Source organism: Manacus candei, unplaced genomic scaffold (genome assembly GCF_025592945.1).
Source record: "Manacus candei isolate 608988 ecotype Guabito, Panama unplaced genomic scaffold, ASM2559294v1 h1tg000061l, whole genome shotgun sequence".
NCBI classification, from domain to species: domain Eukaryota; kingdom Metazoa; phylum Chordata; class Aves; order Passeriformes; family Pipridae; genus Manacus; species Manacus candei.
Genome location: NW_026138109.1, coordinates 4432406 through 4455126, shown reverse-complemented (window position 1 = coordinate 4455126; position 22721 = coordinate 4432406). Strand labels below are relative to the sequence as shown.

General features: G+C 38.7%; 2 protein-coding genes across 10 annotated transcripts in view; one reads left to right on the top strand and one right to left on the bottom strand.

Annotated features, from left to right (window-relative positions):
* The window catches only part of PRLR (prolactin receptor), a 156018-nt gene extending 140258 nt beyond the window's left edge, over nt 1–15760 (bottom strand). For both annotated transcript variants that reach the window (XM_051804743.1, XM_051804749.1), the window contains exons 1-2: nt 15744–15760; nt 13786–13869 (exon numbers count right to left, since the gene is read on the bottom strand). The gene's annotated coding sequence lies outside the window, so the exon portion shown is untranslated. The remainder of the gene's footprint in view (nt 1–13785; nt 13870–15743) is intronic.
* Nucleotides 15761–16147: 387 nt separating this feature from the next.
* SPEF2 (sperm flagellar 2) overlaps nt 16148–22721 on the top strand; it is a 77152-nt gene continuing 70578 nt past the window's right edge. For 7 of the 8 annotated variants that reach the window (XR_007907294.1, XM_051804721.1, XM_051804718.1 and 4 more), the window contains exons 1-3: nt 16148–16267; nt 17999–18101; nt 22285–22537. Coding sequence is in view for 7 of the 8 variants with exons in the window: in XM_051804721.1 (XP_051660681.1) it covers nt 16210–16267; nt 17999–18101; nt 22285–22537 (414 nt within the window). In the remaining variant the exon portion in view is untranslated. The remainder of the gene's footprint in view (nt 16268–17998; nt 18102–22284; nt 22538–22721) is intronic. The other variant, XM_051804719.1, reaches the window with a different exon arrangement.

The following is a 22721-nucleotide window of genomic DNA, read 5'->3' as shown; positions in this document are numbered from 1 at the left end:
TACCATTCCTTATTAATTTAGAAAAGGCTCACTTTTTATGGTTGTGCCTGTAGCAAGATTTACCTTGATTTAAAAATCAGAAAAAAACTTCTTAACAGACAGCATAAATTATTACAAAGTTCACATCATCTCTCAGAGCAGGTTATTCTGCTCATACAGTTAAATATTCTGCTCATACAGTTAAATTACACAGTACCAAATCATTTCTTGTATCAGCTTACAAACTTAAAATATTTAAAACACAGTAGAAGCCATTATTTCTTTCCCAATATCACTACAATATTATTAAAAAAAAAAAAAGGTGGAAAACAAGCAAACAGATTTTTATGTCGGTTAAAAATTAATTTTTCCTTTCCAATATTGTTGCTCTTTTTTCTTTTGACAATGACTACTGTTAAAGTGAAGATAAAGATTTTCTCCCAGGGCCAAGAAAAGTAATTGAAAGTTACATGTCAATCCCATTTTCATTTCTTAAAATGTACGTTTTTAAGTACGTCTTTCTTATGCAGTAAGCAGAAACCACGTGTGGTGGTGCATCCCCCTGCTGCCTTCCCCTCAGGCCACACTATGATCTCAGAATTGCTCATTAGGCCTCAGCCTTGACAAACAACACCAGCATTAGGCCCCTCTTGAGCTTATCAAAACCACCATCTGCTCCCAGGAACTAGTGCAGTCTAACAAGCTCCTGTATTTAACAAACAGCCCTGGAAACTTATTTTTCCTGTCTGGAACAACATATTTGTAACCAGAGAAAGGTACTGACCCAAATCTTGGCCAAGATGAAAATTATTATGACTTAAACCAATTCTCTTGCAACCCTATAAACAGCAGTCCTTAGCCAGACCCTTCTTTCAGGAGGAATTTCTTCACAGAGAGGGCTGTTAAACATTGGAATGAATTGCCCAGGGAGGTGATGGAGTCACCATCCCTAGAGGTGTTCAAGAAACAACTGGATGTGCCACTCAGTGCCATGGTCTAGTTGATGAAGTGGTGATTGGTCACAGGTTGGACTCGATCTCAAAGGTCTTTTGCAACCTGAATGATTCTGTGACTGAGCTCTTCTGACCTGCAGTGAGCTGTGACCAGCATCTCCCTCCGAGTGAGACGACTCTCAGAGCCTCTACTTGAAGGATCATCAAACGCCTATGATGGATCCTAGGCTGATACTCCCACTTCTCGAGCCTCAACCCTTTGTCCATTGAGAAGACACAAAGGTATCCGATGTGAATACTTCATGAATTCGAGGGGAATTTTTCACAGGTGAATACCTTGTACATACTCATTCAGGTTTCTGTGTCTGTGAGTGTGAATAAGCTCAGGCAAATGTACTATGAATTTTGCTCTCCTAGATTCTTAAGTACTTTAGATTTGTAAGTTACTGTTGTGCCTCCAGTAAATTCTATAGAAACTTTTGTTAGATTGTTTAAATACAGATTAAGTCCTGTTAAGGCCTAAATTATTGGTCAAGTCTGGGGCTAAGTTTGGCAAGTGGTCCACTTTGAATCTTGTGACTCAATGGGAGTGTCTCTCTTATTCCTTTTGATCTTTACCCTTTCCTATCCTTACCCTTTCTCCATTCCCAGCCTCCATGTAGATCATTTTTTGGTTGATTTTAGTTTTAGATTGAATGATTTTAGGTTCTAGTCCAATTTTTCCTCTGTGTGCTTTAACCATCTAGCAAGTAGAGTGAACCTTGCCAACAAACTTTGTCGTACTGTCGCTTTAATACTAAACCTGCTTTTGCTCATACCTTTGCTGGTGATTCTTTGAGCGACCTTAAAACACTCATTCACAACACTAAGGTAGTAATGATGAATATTTTCCTCACAACTCTAGGGTACAGATATGTGTAATACTATGTATGTATATACATGAGTTATATATGTTTGCATATAGATACGCATGTACATTAAAATATATTCACTAAACTTTATTCTGAAACATTGAAAACATTTATACACATGATCTATCAATGTTTAAAAAACCCCAGCCATGATGCAAATACACATTTGCCTTTACAATCAGATGACCTGCTTCCAAAATTTAATGTTAAGTGTGCAAAAAAACCACATTCTTGCAGAAACCAGGTAGTTCATATACTTTCCATTACAGAAAAGTATACAAAAACAGTCAAGCAAAAATATACCAAAATTATGTAAAAACATGTCTATGCATGATAACATTTAATTTAGCACTGAATCTAAAATAATTCAAAGGAAATTCAGAAACTTAAGGTATATACAATAAGTAATTTAATAGCAAAAGTACAGGTAAAATTTTAAAGGCTATATAATGGAAAAATACTCTTACAGACTGACTGGACTGGGATTAAAGTGAGAAATAGATAATACCCAAGAACGGAAAGAACAGGAGAGCACTAGACTGATGACACTCTTCTAGTTTGATTTCTTTTAAGAAAACATCTTACAAACTAACTTAAAATCAAAGAATACAGCTTTAAAAGACTGCAACACCATAGTACCTTCCAATGATGTAAGACAATTCAATATCAAATATTCAGAAGACATTCCTGAATTAAGAAAAACTTGGTATTCACTGTATTTAGCAAAAAAGACAAACAATTTTGATGAATTTGCCCAGAGATGCCCCATCCCTGGGAGTGTTCAAGGCCAGCCAGGTCGGATGGGGCTTTGAGCAAAACTGGTCTAGTGGAAGGTGTCCCTGCCCATGGCAGGAGGTCGGAATGAGATGACCTTTAAGGTCCCTTCCAACCCAAAGCATTCTATGGCTTTATGAAATCCCACCAAACATACTAAAGTTAAGACCAAAGAAAAGGTTGTTGGGCAAGACCACCAAAGCATCACAGTTAGGCAGCAACAAATACGGTCTACATTGGCTGCAACTGCTGGTTTAAACTGTGGTGATTTCAGAGATTGTCCCTCAGTTAAATGACAGACTACATCCCATTTTTGTAGGGACAATAGAACAAGTGGATAGCTCAGTCTCCATTTTTGGATAGCACACATAATAGTTTACATGATAATTAGTCCCATGTTATATTAACTGATGAGCTGCTACAGATAAAACATGTTTAAAGTCAAATGCCAAACTAAGAAAGAAAAAATAAACTAGAAAATATGGTTTAATCTCCACTTCACACATGTTCTCAGGCATCATCATCTCTTGTGTTTAACTCCTATAATAAATGGATTTCTGAGTCATGGCGATGCAATAAACAGTAATTACTAGCAATAACTATAAATTACAACATATAATTTTCTACTTCACTTAAACATATAGTCTGCCTATATAAGCCACCAAAGAACCACACCTGTCAAAAATGAGATCCAGCATATTTATTATAATGTCAAGTCAGACTGGTTCCTAATGATTTAGCAGCGGGCATTTTGTTGCAAGAACTACTGTCCCAGCATTTGATTTTATTTTCTTTAAAAAATAAGCATAAAGTGGATCTACCACAAAGCGAATTAAATAACAAAGAAGCTCCCAAACTGGAGGAAAAAAACTCACAACCCAAACTCCAGAATTTCACATTATAACCAATTTGAAATTGTAAATAAAAAATACTAAATTGTGTAAGAACAGAAACTAAACTGCTCACATAAATGAAAAACATTTCCTAAGTTTGCAACTTGACTGAAAGTAAATCTTCAAATTAAAAGGTACAGTACTCTAGCCAAAATATTAAAGGAAAATAAAAATACTGTAAATAGATTAAACTGTAACTCAACAACAAACTACTATGTATCTGTTCAAGCCAGGAGTTATAACAGTATAAACAGAGATCTTACTGGGGCATGAAAAACATAGTCTCATTAAGCCTCTAGGTGTGTGTGACTGGGATACAAATATGGTAAACATAGCCATCTTTCTGTTAAAATAACTCATCATGAAATTTTTTCTTAGATTTTTAGGTTACAAACATTTTAAAGATTGAGCAAGTATATCAACATTCTCCAGCTAAGCGAATAGCCCCCACTTTAATTCTCTTTTCACTCAAAAAACCCTATTGTTTTCTTATCACATATTAACGGACTCTGAATTAAAAGGCCTTCCTCTCTTTTATTATTCTACTGTGTTTTCTTTTTTTTTTTTTTTTGTTCTACAACTTCACACCTAAGATTCTAGTGAAAACGGTGACTTTTTTTTCCCAAAAAAAGTTAATCAGAACCTTTTCTTCTAATTTGTTGACATTCAGGTTTGCTAGCCATTGCTTGCATTCTCTGGGAAAGTGGCATTGCTATTCTATAAAGCATGTCCCATCCAGAAAAACCACTTTAATGAGAATTGCTTCAATAGTGGTTGTGTAATCTTTATCCAGAACCTGATTATTAATGATTTTATCTTACTGCTTTGCATACTTTCTAGCTTGAAGGTGTTGAAATATTTCCAGGCTCTCAATGCGCCAGCAATACAGTATCCATGTGTTTCATATTACATAATGAAAGTGTTTATCATACATCAGTAGTTTTTGAAAGATTGTGATAAATCTAGGTTCACTAAGCCATATGATAGTAAATTTCTGTTTATCTTAACAAAACTGAAAGTTAGCAAAGACCTGTTACTTGCTGTGATATATCTGTCTTTTGAAGCTGCCCATAAAGACAATACTTCACAAAATCATGGGGATGACATTTTAGGCACTTAAGCTTAATTTCTTTGATCCCCAAGTTACACTTCACACATAATTTTTTCACTGTAAATATCTTTTTCTGGCTGCTGTAGATCAGCCGATTGATAAAGAGCCGCTGACAGTATTTGCTAGACTTTATAATCCTAGGATAAAATTATTTCCCTTAAACTCACACATTATCTTCTTTCTTTTGTAGAGGAATCCTATATACTTATATTAGGAGTTTTACTTACATTGCCAAGACCTGATGTAAAAGTCATCATAATATCACAGAATCATCAAGGTTGGAAGAGACCTTCAAGATCATCTAGTACAACTGTCAATTCAGCACCACCATAATCATCCCTAAAACATTATCCTCAAGTGCCATATCCAGATGTCTCCAATACAAAACCTTTGTGGAAAAAGGAATGAGTTTTACAGATTGACACATATATGTAAGAATTTTTGGTGTTCTGAATTTTCTGAAAGATGAAATGTATATAAAAAGAAATGAAATCTCAGCTGAGTAAAGCAGAGAAAAAGTCCTCTCTTCAGTGAGGAAATAGGACAATTTGGAAAGATGAGGGATAGAAGAAAGAAACATGAAGGATGATGAGGTCTTGCATAGGAGAAAACAAAAGCTGACAGAAATAAAGATAATATGCTTCCCGAGTACTTAGAAAGTCACACAGATAGTTGTCGATAACAATTATAGTAATATCAGTTGAGGAAGAAGGAGGAAGACAGGATCATACCAGAAAGAGAGGCTGGAGAAATATTAGTGAGATTCAGCTACGGTCTGAAATGGAAATTCTCACAAAAGTACAGTGGGCTTCTTCCTGTTTTTATTGTTGGGAATTTTGCTCTTTTACACAACAGGGTTCAAACTGTTATTCCATTCATCTCCCAAACACTGCTCCAGACAATTCCAGTTACAGCATTAAGAATGTAACTGTAATAGACACTATACCTGGGTATCTAAAACAGACATACATACCTCCAAATGTCTCCTGTTGAGGCAAACTGTAATTGCTAACTCCTTATAAAGATTTGACACCTCCATTATTTAGTAATTACTTCATTTATTTTTCCATTATTTGTCCTGAATTTCCTGCAGTTTATCACCTCGCAAAATGTGTTTTTTTCTGCTTGTTAAATTCCACATTACAGTTTATGGCACGATAAACCATGGTTGAACCACACCTGCATACTGAGAACACCATAAGGGATCCTCCCTGAAAATGAGTGATCAACAAGAAAGTCCTTTTCACTAATAAGGATATCTTCATCACAGACAAAACAGAAGCTATAAAGATGAAGGAAAAAACCTAAACATATTAAAAAAATTGTGTCATACAGACAGAGACATAGTACAGAGAGATTATAATAAATTACAAAGTTCAACAAAATAAAATGTTAGAATTACTGAAAAACTACACCTCTAGCACCTGCTGTACTACGTGCTAACATGTTATACACGGGACAGAAATACCTACTTTAATCTTACAAAAAGGTTGTAAGCAGTAGTTCACAAATACTAAGTGATAGAGACAATAGAAACAAATTATCTAAATATCAAAAACCATCATGAGGAAAGCAATATTACTTCCTCTATTTCACAAAAAGCGAGCCAGAGATACTTATTAAAAACTGATAGACCCATTCTCGTCCTTTTGCACAAACAATATCATGTATGACAAATTCAAAACCAGGACAGGACTGGACAACAGAACAGAAAAAACACAAAAAGAATATTTCAGCTGGAAGAGACCCAAAAAATATTTCAAGAAGTTGTATTTGTATAATTATTCAAATGTAACATCATGATGGAAGAAAAGCATTATTAAATCAGTGAATTTCATTTAAAATTCAGGGGAAAAAGTAATTATTTTATTTTCATTAAAATAAGTAACTTTATGGGAAAGAAACTACATTGCAGCAGTAAGAAAGCAATAACTATTTTATTATTAGTCATTTGAAACACTGATCATTGTGTTTGCAAAAGAGCTTTCAAAATCACTGAATGTTTTAAAAAATATTTAAAAGCATATACATGTGCATGCCTGTACACAATCTACACATAATTTTTCTTATAAATCTTCATTTATTTGCATTTTGATTATGCTGACCATCCTATATCTGGTTATTCTCTCACCATGAAATCGAAACTGTTAAAAACATTCATTAAAAGGGATTGTTGAACAGAAGATCTCTAGGCAGCTAATCACAAGAAGCACTTGTGTAACTCCAGAAACAGAATTATATGAATCTCAGGTTCCACGTATCATATTATTCATTATATAATTAAATTTTATTTACATAGCCTATACACATACTGGGATAAATCTGATGCCTTAAAGCCTGTCAGGGATGCTTATTTTTTGTTTAAAAATTAAAACTATTTTTCTGTGTTTTATCTGGTCCATTCAAGTAATATCATGCATTAATCTGTCAAAAAAAAAAAGAAAAAAAGAAAAAAAAGATAAATCAAATCAAAGTACAGAATTTCTTTGATTTGATATAACTTAAAATGCACTTGTGTCTTAGTGGCTTGAGCCTTTTCTTACTCCAAATATGATAAAGAATTATACTCTCATAGAAACCAAAAACATCTACCTAAATCTCAGAATGACACCTTTCTCTAAATGGAGGATAAGGACTACTCTGTTTTTACATGACTCTTCTGAATTGAACGTGCGTCTACAGCAGATATCAGCTTTAGTGAAAGAACCTTCTATTGCTGTCCAATGGTAAACAGACCAAAAAACAGATTAAGTCCACTTCATTTACATATTTTATTAATCACCATTAAGCAAATTCTTGTCACAGAAAATGTCACAATTTTCATGTTTAAAATGGAAAATAAGTAAGATTTCATTAACTGAACAGCAAGAACTTTATTCAAGGTTACAGTAAATCTTCAAATCCTCTAGTGAACAGAATTTCAAACAAAGAAGAAATTCAACTAGAGAGTTACCAGTGTTTGTATAAGAAAACATCAAATATCAGTAGATACCAACTATTATAACTGCAGTTAAAATAGCTGTTTTGAATAGCGCAGCTTGAGCATCTGTATCTGTTATTGTAAAAGAGAAGTAGCAGTATGGTGAGAGGTAAAAAGAACAGAGGGCAGAATGAGCTTTACTGTCAGAAATCACCAGTGAAAAGAAGAGTCACCTCTCTACTGACACTGAAGACAGGTCTATCTGAGCATATACTCAGAAAAATGCTACTTCAAATTCAGAAGAGGCAGGAAGAAAACAGTGCATTCCGGGTGTTGTTCATGATTCACTCTGACAAATGCTGTTCCTGTGCTGCTAAGAAAGAACTTGTAATTGATATAATTTGTTTGGGAGCATTCATTCTGTTTAAGAGGATAAACACACTGACAACTAGCTGAGCCGCAGGTGAGAAAACATATTCGAAACCCAAGGGTAAAACAAGATGTGCCAGACTTTGAACATAAATTGTGTAAGATAAATTAGAACTTGTAACATATGTTCAGAATAAGGCACAATATAGATATAAACACAGGCACAATTATGCAGATTTGAGGATAAATAATCAATGGTTTCACAAGGTACTTAGGAAACAGATTTTCTGTCTAGTCATGAGGGTTTTTTTAAAGCTGACACATTCACCAACTGGTTTAGTGTGTACCTGACAGCCCAACCATGATTTTCTTCGGGTTTAATTTTAAATCTCATTCACAAGACCTTTCTCTGGGATTAAGCAGAACATCTACCATTCCTCTGGGGAAGTAATTTCAAAATTGTAATCCACAAAAACACTAAGATGCCTAGATAGGCAAGTGTCAAATATCCTTATGCCAAAGAGCTTAAAAAGTACTTGTACAAAAGGAACAGCTGAAGGGGTGCTGGCCTACCACTCTCCAGATGACTCAAATGAACAAAAGGGATAAACTATTGCCATTGAACCTAAAGAGCAATTTTAACAGTTTCTACCAACACTTTGGAGAGTGAAGAGAATAGAGAATGATTAGAGTTCTACAGCAGAAATTACTTCCAAAACAAAATGCACCTATGAGCCTTGACAGGATAGAAGGATTAGGGTTGTAGATGAAAAGAAGAAGAAAGACACATCATCAAATGTGAAGACCTGAGGAATATGAAAAAAGAAATAAATGGAAATATACGGGTCAGAATAATTCTGATTGCAGGAGAGAGTAAGAATCAATGGAGTAAAAGGAGTTGGAAATGGGAATAAGTGGTAGAACAGTTGAAGAAAATCAGAGGCAGAGTAGCACTATTTTAGAGTCTTACTACTGGTGTGAACACAGAACATGCTAGGTTGTTACATGATTTGAAGTGATCCATCAGTAATAGTAAATGCTTCACCATGACAGTGACTAAATTATAATTTCTGTTATTTGTTTAAAATGCTTATTTTCGCCACAACATAAAGCATGAACAGTTGGATGGCTTTTTTTTACATCTTTCACTAGGGCCTGTGTTCTGTCATTCTGTATTAAACTAAACTTTTTTACAGAATTTCACTTAAGACAGACTTTTTCTTCCTGTCCAAATCTTCAAGTCAGAGTGCATGCAATCAAAAAAGAAACTGCTTATGAATAATTCAACAATTTTGTTAAACTAAATTGTATATTGGTGGCCATTAAGCACAAGTACAATACTATCCCCATCATTATCAGCAACTCTTATGCTCAAGAAGAAAAGAAAACATCTATTGGAATCAGCCTCAGAACAAATTTAGGCTGGTATAAGAGGAAAGAAATGAGCAACTTGAAAGGTAAATCATTACTGTAAAAAAGAAGCTATATTCCATGTACTAGCATTATCATGCCGTGATGTACCATTAATTTACTGTTAAAAGATGCAAATGGGCATGTTAGCTCACAGTCTCTCCTTTGTCGAGTTACATCAACATCACTTTAATTTTAACTATTTACTTGATCACATTTACCCTAATTAGCTAAGTAGTGTGAATTAAAGAACATTTCTGAAAGCCTGATGTTCTACCAGGAACTCTTCCAATGTACAGCATGCTTGACCAATGTTCTCATTCAACATAATGAGAAAGAACAACTATCCAAGGCTTTTAAGTGCTGGCATTTGTTGCAAGGATGCTAGCCAAATTCCAGATCACTTAGTTACATTATGCATACTTGCATTCCTTCTCCAAAACAGACACATTATTCTTAATTTTATACTCTAAAAACATAATTGAACAGAATTGTTGGTACACAATAGCTGTACTATTTGTAAAAGAAAAAGCAGTTGCATTTCAGTAGCATCCAAAAAGATTCTAGTTACATTACATGCATTCTTTAATAATACTACACAAAAGCTACAGTGAAAGAACATAAGACAAATGGTGCACAGTTAATAAGAGTTTATTGAATGACAAAATAATAACTGATGAGGCCTGTGAGTATTCCAAATAATACTCAAAATATTTCAGACCATTGTATATAAAGTAATCCAACCATAAAATTACATACTCACAATTTGTAGCTGCCTAGAAAAATCTGATTTATTAACTTGATTTGTATCTAGCAGAAACACTATGCCAGAGTCTGAATTAAACTGTGCATGACAAAAATGAACCATCTGAACTTTCCTTACTACTTAGCTGCCTTGCTTTCTTTTTTAAACAGCCAGCTGGAGAGAGCTTTCGTTCCTCCACACCAAGCATGCAACCATTCTGTGCATAAAGGAATGACTACAAGAAAAATGTTCACATAATTTTAGCTCTGTTTTATGACACAGATGTGTGTGTGGATGCAGGCAATTACCGGGTTGACTAAACCCATCCTTTGACAGTATGTTTTATATACAATTTCCTAAGGTAGAGAAACAGTGAGTCAGAATTTCAAGGAGTCTGTTCAAGCCATAGAACTAAGGCAATTTGTGTCATCATGATTCCCTTTGTTCCATCCCTGAAAGAATCCTCTTCTTGACTACTTATCTGTACCAGTCACATTCCTCGATGAATTTTATTCAATTTCAATTTCTAATCTCCAACTTTTTTTACCCCTTGCCTACTACTCCTACTATCTCATTAAGGAATCATGGAATCCCCCACCCACAATCTCCAACTTTCTGATAGAAAAAAAATTACCATACAGGAAAGAAAGTGGTAATAAATCCCAAAATAAACTATTAAGAAGAATGAGATGCTCAGAAACAGGTAATCAAATTCAGTGGCATCCCAGCAATGTCTTCAAAACAAAAATGTCTTTAATTCTTCATTCTTTTGTTTCACACACGTTTAAAGCTGTATCTACATGCCAGTCTCTAATTCCCCCATAATTTATTGTGTCCTTAAGACATGTACATATTCATTATTCAGGGAGGTTCTAATGATCTTTCTACTTCCTTTTATTCTGCTTATGTGAATTTTCAATCTGTCAGGTAGTTTGTTTTTTTTATTTCCATCGTTTATACTCAGTTTTTACTGTTTCGATGCTTTTTGTAGAAAGTGCTCCTTTGATCTTGAAATACTTAAGAAACATTGTCTACCTTAAAGTCACAGAACCTTTTCAAAAACTTTAAATGAAAGTCAGTAATCAATGGAAGTCAGTAATGCATTTTTTTTAAAAAGAAAAAAACAAACCACCAAAAAACCCGCTCTGCTTTACTTAGTTTGTCTTAAAGCATCAATCAATATTCAAATACTATTCAATATCATATGCCACTATCCACCATAGTGGATTGTAATTCCTGACAAATACATCACACTGGAGACACTGAATTCTTACTTGAAGCTGAAAAATCCCTCAGTCCCTGGTTTAAATGTGCAGTGCTATAACTGAACTAAACGGAACTATACTGTCTCAGATACAACAAGCGAGTTATAGATCTCACTTAAGAAGATTAAATTATCTTCTTCCTTACTTGGTTACCAGTGTGGAAAAGAATCAAAACATCAGCCAGCCACAACACTACAGCTGTTCCTCACACTGGAAACATTTTGCCCTGTCTCTTCATAGTGCAGAACTTCTCTGCAATGCTCTTGCCTTAATCGTGCCCAGTAATTTACTGAGATTTACTCAAACTGAACCTACATACTAATAATCCACTTCGCAGTACAGAAAACAATGCACCCATTACGGTATTTTCCTGCATACCTGTAATTTGCCAGGCTGCATCATACATTCTCATCAGTATTTGAACACAGAAGACACACTTGCTTACAATACAGAGATTATTTAGGCAGTAACTGCGGATCTTGCATATATATGGCATGTAGCCACATCAGCATTGCCAAGTGGGGGACTTTTTTTTACAGGACTGGTACAGCAGATACACACCCCAGCATTCCTTGTGCAGATAATAAAAAGAGCAGAATAAGCCATATTAACCACAGTTAATATGAGGCACATTTGTGTCCAGAGACACAACCTCACAACTGGGGTAGAGAGAAAACAAAGATAGGCAGTAAATGTGAGTATAAAATACATCTATTATATAGCTCTTGGAAGCAAGATAGCACTTAAAGCATCAGTTCAACCTGCAAGTCAGATGCCTCATACTCTTGTTTAAAAATAACAGAACAGCTACAGCACTGCAGAGGATGCAGCTTCAAAATAACAACGTACTTCTTCACATAATGAAGGGTAACCTAATTTGTTCATATAAGTCCAGGTTAAGTTATGGAATTCCTTACCACAGTCCACTGTCAATATTAAACATTTACAGAGGTTTAGAACTGTCTGCATGTGCTAATGGAAGGAAAAATTAATTGTACTATCTTACATAGATGCATAAAGTCCTTTATCACAAAAAGTGATAGTAAAGACATCGTTCTGTATGGCAACATGGTATATGCTAACAAGCATATAGTACTAGTATATGATTTCCCTTCATTTCTTCCCCGGAATTTGTTATTGATCATTGTCAGAGACAGGAGACTGAACTAGACAAACATGAGCTCTGAATCAATATAGCTGTTTTCTTGTGGCAACAGGGAAACTCAAGGTAGAAAGCAGAACAGGCTTCCAGAGTAGTGCTGTTCTAAGAGCCCAGTATGGGCAACAGAGCTGAGAGGTGCATGAAGCAAGAAGCTGTGGAAATGTGGGGTAAGCACAATCCTCAAGGTCATGATTTCTTTAGAGTTTGATCCTGAGGACCCAGAGGTGACCAGAGGAGAGTCTGTGAGGGATGAATATAGTTAAAATTAAGTTTCAAAGAGAACATGATCATTTGATCATGTCAGAGTGGGTAAACAACATTGAGTAAAACAAATAATCAAACTAGAGAGGGAAAAGTGAAAAGAAGCCCTAGGTGGAGAGAAGGCTATTTAGCCCTGTTGTAAATTCTCAGGAGAGAGAAAAGACAAGCAAACAACATGAACCATAACACTGCAATAATTATACTTAAGTATATTTATAAAGAATCTTGTTGACCCAGTAACAAATTCTGGTGCACAAAAAGGAAGCTCCTGAACCCACACATGCTTTAATTACTCTGTATCAGTTTAGTGCTATTACTGTTTGCACAGATTCAATCTAAATGGAATTTGATTTGAGAATTCAGGTACTGTTCCATTTGACTTTTCTTAATCTTCGTTGTATTAAATTGTAAATAATTCCTCCTAAGTAACTCCCCCTTCAGTTTATTATCTTGAACATGCTGAAGAATTTTGATTGTCCTTTTGTGATAACACTGAAGTTTATGGATAATCACTTTTAAAACTGAATTTTGCCCTCTTGTTCTTCATGCATACCACTATATGTCCACGTTATTCAAAACTAAAGTACAAAAAAGCTGTAGGCTTGATTATATTTTAAGATCCTTTTTTGTTCTTCATATATGCAGATGATCCTCAACACCTCAATTTCTGTGCTCAACAGATTGTTGTCTGATGTCTTCTATTCCCTTGGCTATTATAAATTCAGCCTATGGACAATCCTCTCCTCTTTCTAAGCAAGTCCATGAGAAGATGTATTAACTTTAAAATAAAGACAAAGTTTTATGTGAAAAATCCATATGCATTCCACAATCTAGTATTGCTGTCTAAAATCTACACCATTCAAAGTACAGAGTCCTTTGAAAAATCAGTTTGGAATGCTTAGGATATTCCAACTGGCATTCCTAGCAAAATTAAAGTATAAGTAAAAAAATTAAAAAACTAAGAAAACACAGAAAACACCCATTTAACAATACTGGTGTTTTCAGCAAGGGTAGAATTAGGGAAACACTTACCTTATTTGTTGTCTGCTAGAATCTTCCTTTAAAAGCTGTCTGGACTCAGCTTTCACAGTGCAGAACACAGACATCTTCCAAAGTCTTAAATTCAGGGAAAGAATAAAGTAAAATTTGATTAATACATTATCCTATCACTACCCAGAATTCTGAAAGAAAGCTACACTAATTTGTTAAGAGCTAAGACAGATTTAAATGAAACAACAAGCCACTACTGAATTTAAATATGAAATTCCATGTTTCTCATAATTCTAGCTTATCTGAATAAGATTTTACTATGTCATCTCAGCAGATAGAACAACCCATGTTATTTTAAACTAAATCAAGTGTTTAGAAATTCACTGAATATGATAATAAAGTTGAAAGAACCTAGAGACACAGGAAATACCAGCTTTTTAAAGTCAGAGGTGATATGGAAAGAAGTTCTATACTTAATATAAATCAGTTCTGGTTTGCATGTTTTAAATCAACATAAACTTCTTAAACAATTAATGACTATGTGCAGCAACATATAACTATATATAAACATAAATAAATATACATTGATTTCTGGAGATAAGGAAAAAATTCCATGAGAAAGTTAAAATATATTTGTTCCTCGCACCCTGCCATATCAGAAAAACACTCTTGTGATAGTAGATATACCCACTCCTAGTGGGTAGTATTACTATTTTCATGCTACTGTTACCACTTTCATGCTACTATGAAATAGTGTCATAAAAATATTAAAAATTCAAGGTTTTTTTTCTCCCCCTAAAGTATGGGTATTTTTATACCTTCAGATATACACAAAACTTTGAATCTTTAGAAGAATATAAATATTAATTTAAACATCTGCCTTGAAAGTACTTCTCTTGAAGTTTCCTGTTACTTTATTCATTCATGTATCACTAATTCTGTACTGACCTTTTCAAGATATATAAATACCTGGTCAGTTATACATTTATTTTTACTTATTCTCAAGGATTTAATTTGATCTGAAGCATACCCCCCATAAAAGCCCAGAGATTTAATCTGGAGAATTCTGGTCTTTGTAGGGAAATAGAATTTGTAACATTCCAAGTTATGCCAACTGTTGATTATTGTCACTTTTGAAAATTACAGTTAGTTCGCTGTCAGCTTATCTTTAGCCACTAGATCCTCTTTTCCCTGCCTTTTGCAAGATAAATAACCCTTTAGGATTCTCTATTGTACTGAAAGGTACCCAAAAACTAAGTAAAACATAAGTCTTTTCCAGAAGAAATTGGCCAATTGAAATCCCCATGGTGTGCAGTGCATTTTCCAGATGTAGCACTACGCTCCACAGTTTTGTCACACACGCTTCAGACAGGAGCACTGGAACCACCCATGATTGTTTCAGATTCTAAAACAAAGATGACTTAATACAAACAAAAGCTGAGCAAAGAGCCGTATCGGCGAGGCTCGTTATAAGCCCGGCTTGGCTCCCACAGGAGCAGCTGTTCTGGCACAGGGATGCTCCCCAGCCTCACACCGACAGCGCTGCTGGAAAAAACCCTCCTCGATGTGTAGCGCACATTTGCACCGCCAGAGCCCTTCTCGGCACTTCTGGCGCTCCCTCCCCCTTTTCACACTGCGCCAACAGAGTAATTTGTGCCGTTATATGAACGGATTTCGGAAAATCACCCTGCATTAATTTCCTTCTCCTGCTAGGCTGCGTTTCACAGAATCACAGAATCGACTGGGCGAGAAAAGGCCTCCGAGATCATCGAGTCCAACCCATGACCGGACACCACCCTGTCAACCAGACCACGGCACTGAGTGCCACGTCCAGGCTCTCCTTACACACCTCCCGGGACGGTGACTCCACCACCTCCCTGGGCAGCCCATTCCAATGTTTAAACACCCCTTCTGTGAAAAAGTTCTACCTAATGTCCACCCTTCAGCCTCCCTAATGTCCACCCTAAACCTGTCAGCCCTTTGCCCCGTATCACCCGCACCAGCTCAGGAGCAAACAAGGCACGGCGCCGCCGACGTCGGGGCGGAACGGGGAACTGCGGGCTGGCACACACATGGAACACGCGGCCGGAGCAGAGAGGAGTGGCAGCCCCGTGTGCCGCCAGCCCGGCACGGCGCGGGGGCACAGGGCGGGACGGGGACCGGCCACCTGCCCCCGGGCACGACCCCTCCGGGGCTCAGCTCGGCGGAGCCGCGTCCGGCCCCCGCCCGCCCAGCGCCTCCCCTGGCCCCGCTGAAGGGGCGGCGGGCGCGCGCCCCGCCCCGCCCCGCCCCGTCGCGCGCTCACCTTCCTCCGCGCGCCCGGGCACACCCGCGGACCCGCCTGCCCGCGGCGCCTGCGCGGCACGGCCGCCGCCCGCCCTGCCCCAACCGCGCAGGCGCCCCGCGCGGTCGCCGCGGCAACGGGACGCGGAGTGTGGAGGAAGCGGCGGCGGGTCCGGTTCGGCCATGTCGCGAATCCTGTGCGAATGGCTGAACGAGGAGGTGAAGCTCTCCCGGCGCGTCGGTGAGTGGGGCCCTGCTGCGCGGGGAGGACCGAGGGCGCTGCCTCAGGGTCGGGCCAGATCGGGCCAGGGGATTCCCCCCCCCCCCCCCCCGGCTGCTCCCCCGGCGGACCCGCCCGCTGGCCCGCTCTCAGGTACCGCCGCAGGTATATGTTTAGTCGTAGAATCATGTAGTCGTCAAGGGTGGAAGAAGCCTTCAGGATCACTCAGTCCAACTGTCCGCCCCGCACTGCCACTGTGACCCCTAAACCACATCGCCCAGTGCCAGACCCAGACGCTCCTTAAACACCTCCAGGAATGACTGGTGGCTCCACCACCTTCCTGGACAACCTGTTCCAATGCCTGAAGTTTTCAAGCTGAAGTTAATTCTCCTCATGGGGCAAGTGCTCTGGGGAGACAGGAGGTGCTGGAGCTTCACCTGCTAATAAGGACTCCAGAGGATAAAAAATATATTTTGATGTGTTTGGAAAGTAGTGCTTTGTTTTGTATGGCAGGTGTTGTGCTGGCATTGCAAAAACATTTGTTCTGCAAGGAAGAGGGAGCAACTTCCTCTTGATAATTAGAGCAATGGATAATCACCAACTGTATGAAGTTTAACAAGGGCAAGTGCCAGATTCTGCACCTGGAATGGAACAACCCTGATTGTGTGTATAGACTGGGAAATGAGAGGCTGGATAATAGTGCCATTGAAAGGGACCTGGGGATCCTGGTCGATGACAAGTTGAATATGAGTCAGCAGTGCCTGGCAGCCAGGAGGGCCAACCATGTCCGGGGGGGGCATCAGGCAGAGCATCACCAGCCAGTGGAGGGAGGGGATTGTCCCGCTCTGCTCTGCACTGGGGCAGCCTCACCTTGAGTCCTGTGTGCAGTTTAGGCACCACAACATAAGAAAGACATTAAGCTTTTAGGAGCTTAATGCCCTCAAAGGAGGGCAACGGGGATGGTGAAGGGCCCTGAGGGGAAGCCGTATGAGGAGTGGCTGAGGTCACTTGGTGTGTTCAGCCTGGAGAAGAGGAGACTGAGGGGAGACCACATCATAGTCTTCAACTTCCTCGTGTTGGGGAAGCAGAGGAGCAGGCACTGATCTCTTCTCTGTGGTGACCAGTGACAGGGCCCAAGGAAACAGCATGAAGCTGAGTCAGGGGAGGTTTAGGCTATCAGGATATCAGGATATCAGGAAAAGGTTTTTCACCCAGACGGTGGTTGGGTATTAGAACAGGCTCCCCAGGGCAATGGTCACAGCACCAAACCTGACAACCTTCAAGAAGTGTTTGGATAACACTCTCAGGCACATGGTGTGACTCTTGGTGTGTCCTGCACAGGGCTGAACTTGATAATCCCTGTCGGTCTCTTCCAACTCACCATATTCTATGACTCTTGAAGAGAAGCACATTAGATCTAGCTTTGTTTTCATTTGCATTTTGTGTGGAAAATGTAGTAATCATAGTTTATAGATATTGCCACAATCTCAATGACAATGTTTATATTTTTACAACGAAAATGAGAAATTACTACCTAAAGCTTATGTTGCAAAATAACTACACAGAAAGTTTATTTATTTGTGAGTTGAAAAGTATTACTGCTAAGTCAATCTTCTAAAATTCCTCTGAATTATTTAATGAAGTTTGGACTTAGTTTTGTTATAATAACAAGCTGTATTAAGATTAATGTATGAATTCTTTTAATTTTCTTATTTTTTGGAAAAAACTCAAACAACAAAACCCAAAACTTAGTTCCAGGATCATTTCCAGAAGAATTTTCTAACGGCTACCTCCTAGGAGAACTTCTACACAAATATGGTCTTCAGGATGACTTTAAACAATTTTCACAGAGCAGGTTAGTACTTATGGATAACATGTCTCTTACATAAAGTAGACATATTTTAATATAGTATACATATTTTCTCAGAATTTCTAAATGCAGAGTGGGAAAATATGTAGAACTTAGTGAGATTTGAAACATTTTTCAGAGATTCAAAAGCTGCTTGTGTGTGATGCCTTAATGAGTGTCATATATCTAGAGAGATTGATCATACTTCTTCAAGAAAATTATGCATTTTGATTGTAACTACAATAGTAACAGGTTAGACCAAGAATGCAAAAAGCTCTTCAAGGATGTCTCTAGGGCTGGAAATACTGTCACTGTCCCTGTGAGCTGTGTAGAGCCAGGAATACAGAGTTGTGGTGTGGTGGTGACCATTCCATCTTCACTAAAATGAAAATGGTGGAGATACATTGTGAGGCTCTGAGTGAAGCCCTGGTAGAAAATCATACAAGAATGTATAAGTTTACAAGTAATCTGGTGTAGTATCTGTCCTGAAGAAGAACTGAAAAATGTGAACTTGAAAAGTCTTGTGCGGATCTGTGAGCTTTGGTACAGTTGATGCAGTTCATGGAGTTCCTTGGCTTATGCATCAAGAGTGCCAGGCTGCATGAAATCTTCCTTTTTCTTCTGAACCTCTGTTTTTATGTTCTTTGAACTTCCCGTGTATTCACACCCTTCCCTCTGCAAGTCCCACCAATTTTCAAGAGAGCAACTTGAGCACAGCTAACAAAGGCAGCCAGCAAAAAGCAGTTTTGCACAGCAGTTTTTGCGCTCTGCTTCTAAGACTTCTAGATCTTCCAGGAATTTCTGGGATCATTGGAAAACCCCTGGTAACTCTTTGAGGAAGTTTAGAGTACCTGCTGTTGCTGGGGAAAATAACAGGCTTTTACTTCTAGCAGGCTCTAGCAGCTTCTAACAAGTTCTCTTGATTCTTCCCAATAAAAGTGTGCTTTGAGGTGCAGTTAGTGAAGATGCACTTCAGTATGTGCAAGAACTGGTTAGAAACTCTGCTGAGACAGTGTATGTGTGCTCAGCAAGCGTGGGGATGCGTGACAGAGTGTGATACCCAATACCCATTGGAGCAACTACTCAGAATATCAGAGGCCTCAAGTCAGATTTCTCTCCAGAGAAAGGAGTCAAGTCTCCCTGTGTCAGACCAAAGGGAATGCCCAGAGTCTTTACGTCTTCATGAGTGGGAGGTGATGGCTTTGCCTGCAGAGCTATATGCTCATGGAGGATCTGTGTAACCAAGTCAAGCTACTGCAGAATGAAATCAGTGGATTGGATCTTCTCTGAGACACTGCAGATACAGGAACCTGGACCCGCAGCTGTGCTGAGAGAGAGGCAGGCAGAATCTGGTTGGGTTGGGAAAAGGAGATGACTGGCAAGGAGGTGACTTCTGGCAAGAAAAGGAAGGTGTCTGCTCCACCTGCTGATGTGAAGCTGCAGAACAGGTTGATGGCTGTGGTAGCAGATGAGAGGCTGGTGGCACTGTGCAACAAAACATCTGAGCTGTTGAAGTCTAAACTACATCAGAGCACCAGAGGGAGCAAGTAAATGATAGCACTAGAAAATGGAGGTACCATCTGCTGACCTGACATGCTAGCCAGAGGGGTTTACTGCATGCTGGGCCTTCAGTCCAGAGCTGCAGAGATTTGTCCAGAGCCCTTGCACTGTTATCCCTGCTGCTCTTTTCTGTGGGTACCAAGGATATTGCCAGAGAGACCTGGAGCCACAAGCACGGGGCCCAAATATTTTTTTTTTCTTATTTCTGCTGGTGAGGTGGATGGGCTTGATGAGGAGTAGATAGATTCCATGGGTCAACAAGTGGTTGTGCAGCTGCTGTTAACAGCAGGGATTTGTTTTTCACAGCCGTGAGATCCTCTTTTGAGAGGGAAGACTGCTAGGAAGATATAGGATCCACCTGGCCAAGATGGGCAAAAGCATCTTTGAATCAAGCCTGACAAACCTGGTGAGGATAAACTAGGAATGAGGGGAGAAGGAGAGGATTACTCTCAAACAAGTGAGGAAGTGATGGCCTGGACTGGCAAGCAAGAAGAGGGTGATGCAAATAAGAGCAGCAAAACAGTGCAGAAGGCCTTCCACCCCAAATGTATGCACACTATTAAGGAAGTGCTGAGAAGATAAGGTTATGGGATAAACATTCACACCTTTTCTAAATTTTTCTGCATTTTTTTAAAATCAACACAACTGGCTGCCTCTCTAAAGTGCCTGTATACTAAAGCATGCAGCATGGGGATCAAACAGAAGAAATTAGCAGCCTGTGACCTGTTGCTGGATTATCATTGGAATCACAGAGAGGCAGTGGATTAGCTCACACAACTGGCGTGCTGCCATGGCTGGATATAGGCTCTTTAGGATGGACAGGCTGGGAAGGTGAGGAGGAATAAGAGCTGCCCCATGTGTGAGAGAGCAGATAAGTTCCAAGACCTGCCTCTGTAGCAGCCATGCTGAGTTGTCTTTCTGCATCAAAGGTGGCAGAGTGTGGCTCCATTGATCAGCCTCCCTCTCAGGTCCTTGAGTATTTCTCAGACTGCCATGCTGAGGCTGAGATACTTAATGGCTTCTCTGTCCTACTCTATTCTACTGGTAAAACTTGCACTCTGAAATCCCAAGCCCCTGAGACTAACAGGAAAGTCTGCAGCAGTTGTTTACCCAGTGTCATCTTGAAAACCTCCAAGGATGAAGACTACACTAACTCTCCAGGCAATTTATTTCAATTTTCTTGACTGTCCTCATGGGGAAAAGACCTTGTCTTATGCCTAGGCAGAAGGGCAACGAGAAGGGCTTTTACAGATATCTCCACAGCAAAAGGAAGGCTAGGGAAAATGTGGACCTATTGAGACATCCATAAGACTTTGATATCCCAAGCCTCTGAGACTTATAGGACAGTCTGTAGCAAGAAAGGAACGTTTAAATAAATTTGAAATATGCAAGTCCATGGGACCTGATGACATATACCCACCTGAGGGACCTGACTGATACCACTGCTAGGCCACTCAATAATCTTTGAAAGGTCCTGATGACTGGGGAGGTCCCTAGGACTAGAAGATTGCAACTGCCACTCCTCTCTTCAAGGAATGCAAGAAGGGGGAATATGGGATGTACAAACCAGTCTGCCGCACCTTGCAGAATAAAAAGTTAAGAGGTGGTGTCACTACAGCCTCTCAGTGCATGTGAGATGGTTTGTGACAATAGGGCTCATCTTAACCTTGAATCAATGGCAGAAAAATGTTCAGTAGTTGGAAGCTGCAGTTATATATAATTGGGTAAGAAATAAGGCATGGACTATTATAGAGAGAATAATGAGCCCCTGGACAGTTTCATCTCAAAATAAGATGAATACTCTGTTACCAGAAGGTCTTCAGGTAAAATTGGGCATTTTTGTAGAATTGTGCTGGAGCTCAGCTGACCTCAAAATCTGGTTGGTAGATACAAAGGAACTATTGTGAACTCAAGAGATAGAGCAGTGTAGAAAGCATGATGTTCTGACTCAGACTGAAGTTATGGATTTGTTGGATGAAATTTGATGTGTTAGTTGTGATAAACTGATAATTTATTATTATTTGACTTTGCCCTGTATATCTACTGATATTGACTGCTTCCACAGGAGAATCTACATATCAAGAAAAACAGTAATCTGCAAGCCACTATTTTAGCTTAGAATGTAAATTGCTAATTCTAACCTGTGTGTCCATTTCTTTTTATTGGAGAAGAAATATGTCAAAGTGTTGTGAGGTTTAATGGATAATATAGGCTTTTTTTATCATTACGTATGTTTTGATTGGCAAGAGCTCAAGTGATGATATAGCTAATGTAGAAACTTAATTCAAACTCTGTGTGTGTTTTGTGGATGGGGTACCATTAGCTGCGATTGGGGTTAGCTTTTGCTGTCAGATGCACTTTGTGTATTTATGTTTCAGGATTTATATAATCCAATGTGATCTTTGTTTTTTCCAGAAGTTATACTTAGTAATCAATGTGTGTGTACACTGCAGTAGAAAACCTAAGCCAAACTGTGTAATCCATTATTTAAGGAAGTCCTCTGTGGGTTTTATTTTTTTCCTTCTCCTGTCTTGGTATGAGGTAAGTATCATGACCATGCTTAATGCAGCAAGTTGGAACTGAAAATAAGTTTATTTTCTGGTTTTTGTTGTTGTTTTTAATCATATAGGGTTGCAGATGCAAAAGTTAACAATTTTTCTCGCCTGGAACCTACACTTCACCTCCTTGGTGTACCGTTTAATGAGAATGTGGCCCAAGACATCATGACAGGACAGCATGGGGCTGCAACAAAGCTTTTATATGAATTGTATATTGCTTTAGAAAAAAAGAGAAAGGCAAAGCACCCTGGAGTAGTCATGGAAGCAATAAGACCCGCCGCAACTACAAATCTTAAGTCTATTGAGAGTGTTTTGTATCCAGAGGTAACTAGCTATGCCTATTTTGTATAAATAGAGAAAAGGTAGTATGTGTTTACATGTACTTTTCAAGTGTATTGCGTGCTTCCCCTCCTCACTTTTTAAATCTCCTGTTCAAACCCCAACACTTATATTGAAAAGAAGCAGTCCTTTGCAATGTCTTATACAGTGGCATTACACAGCTTATCAG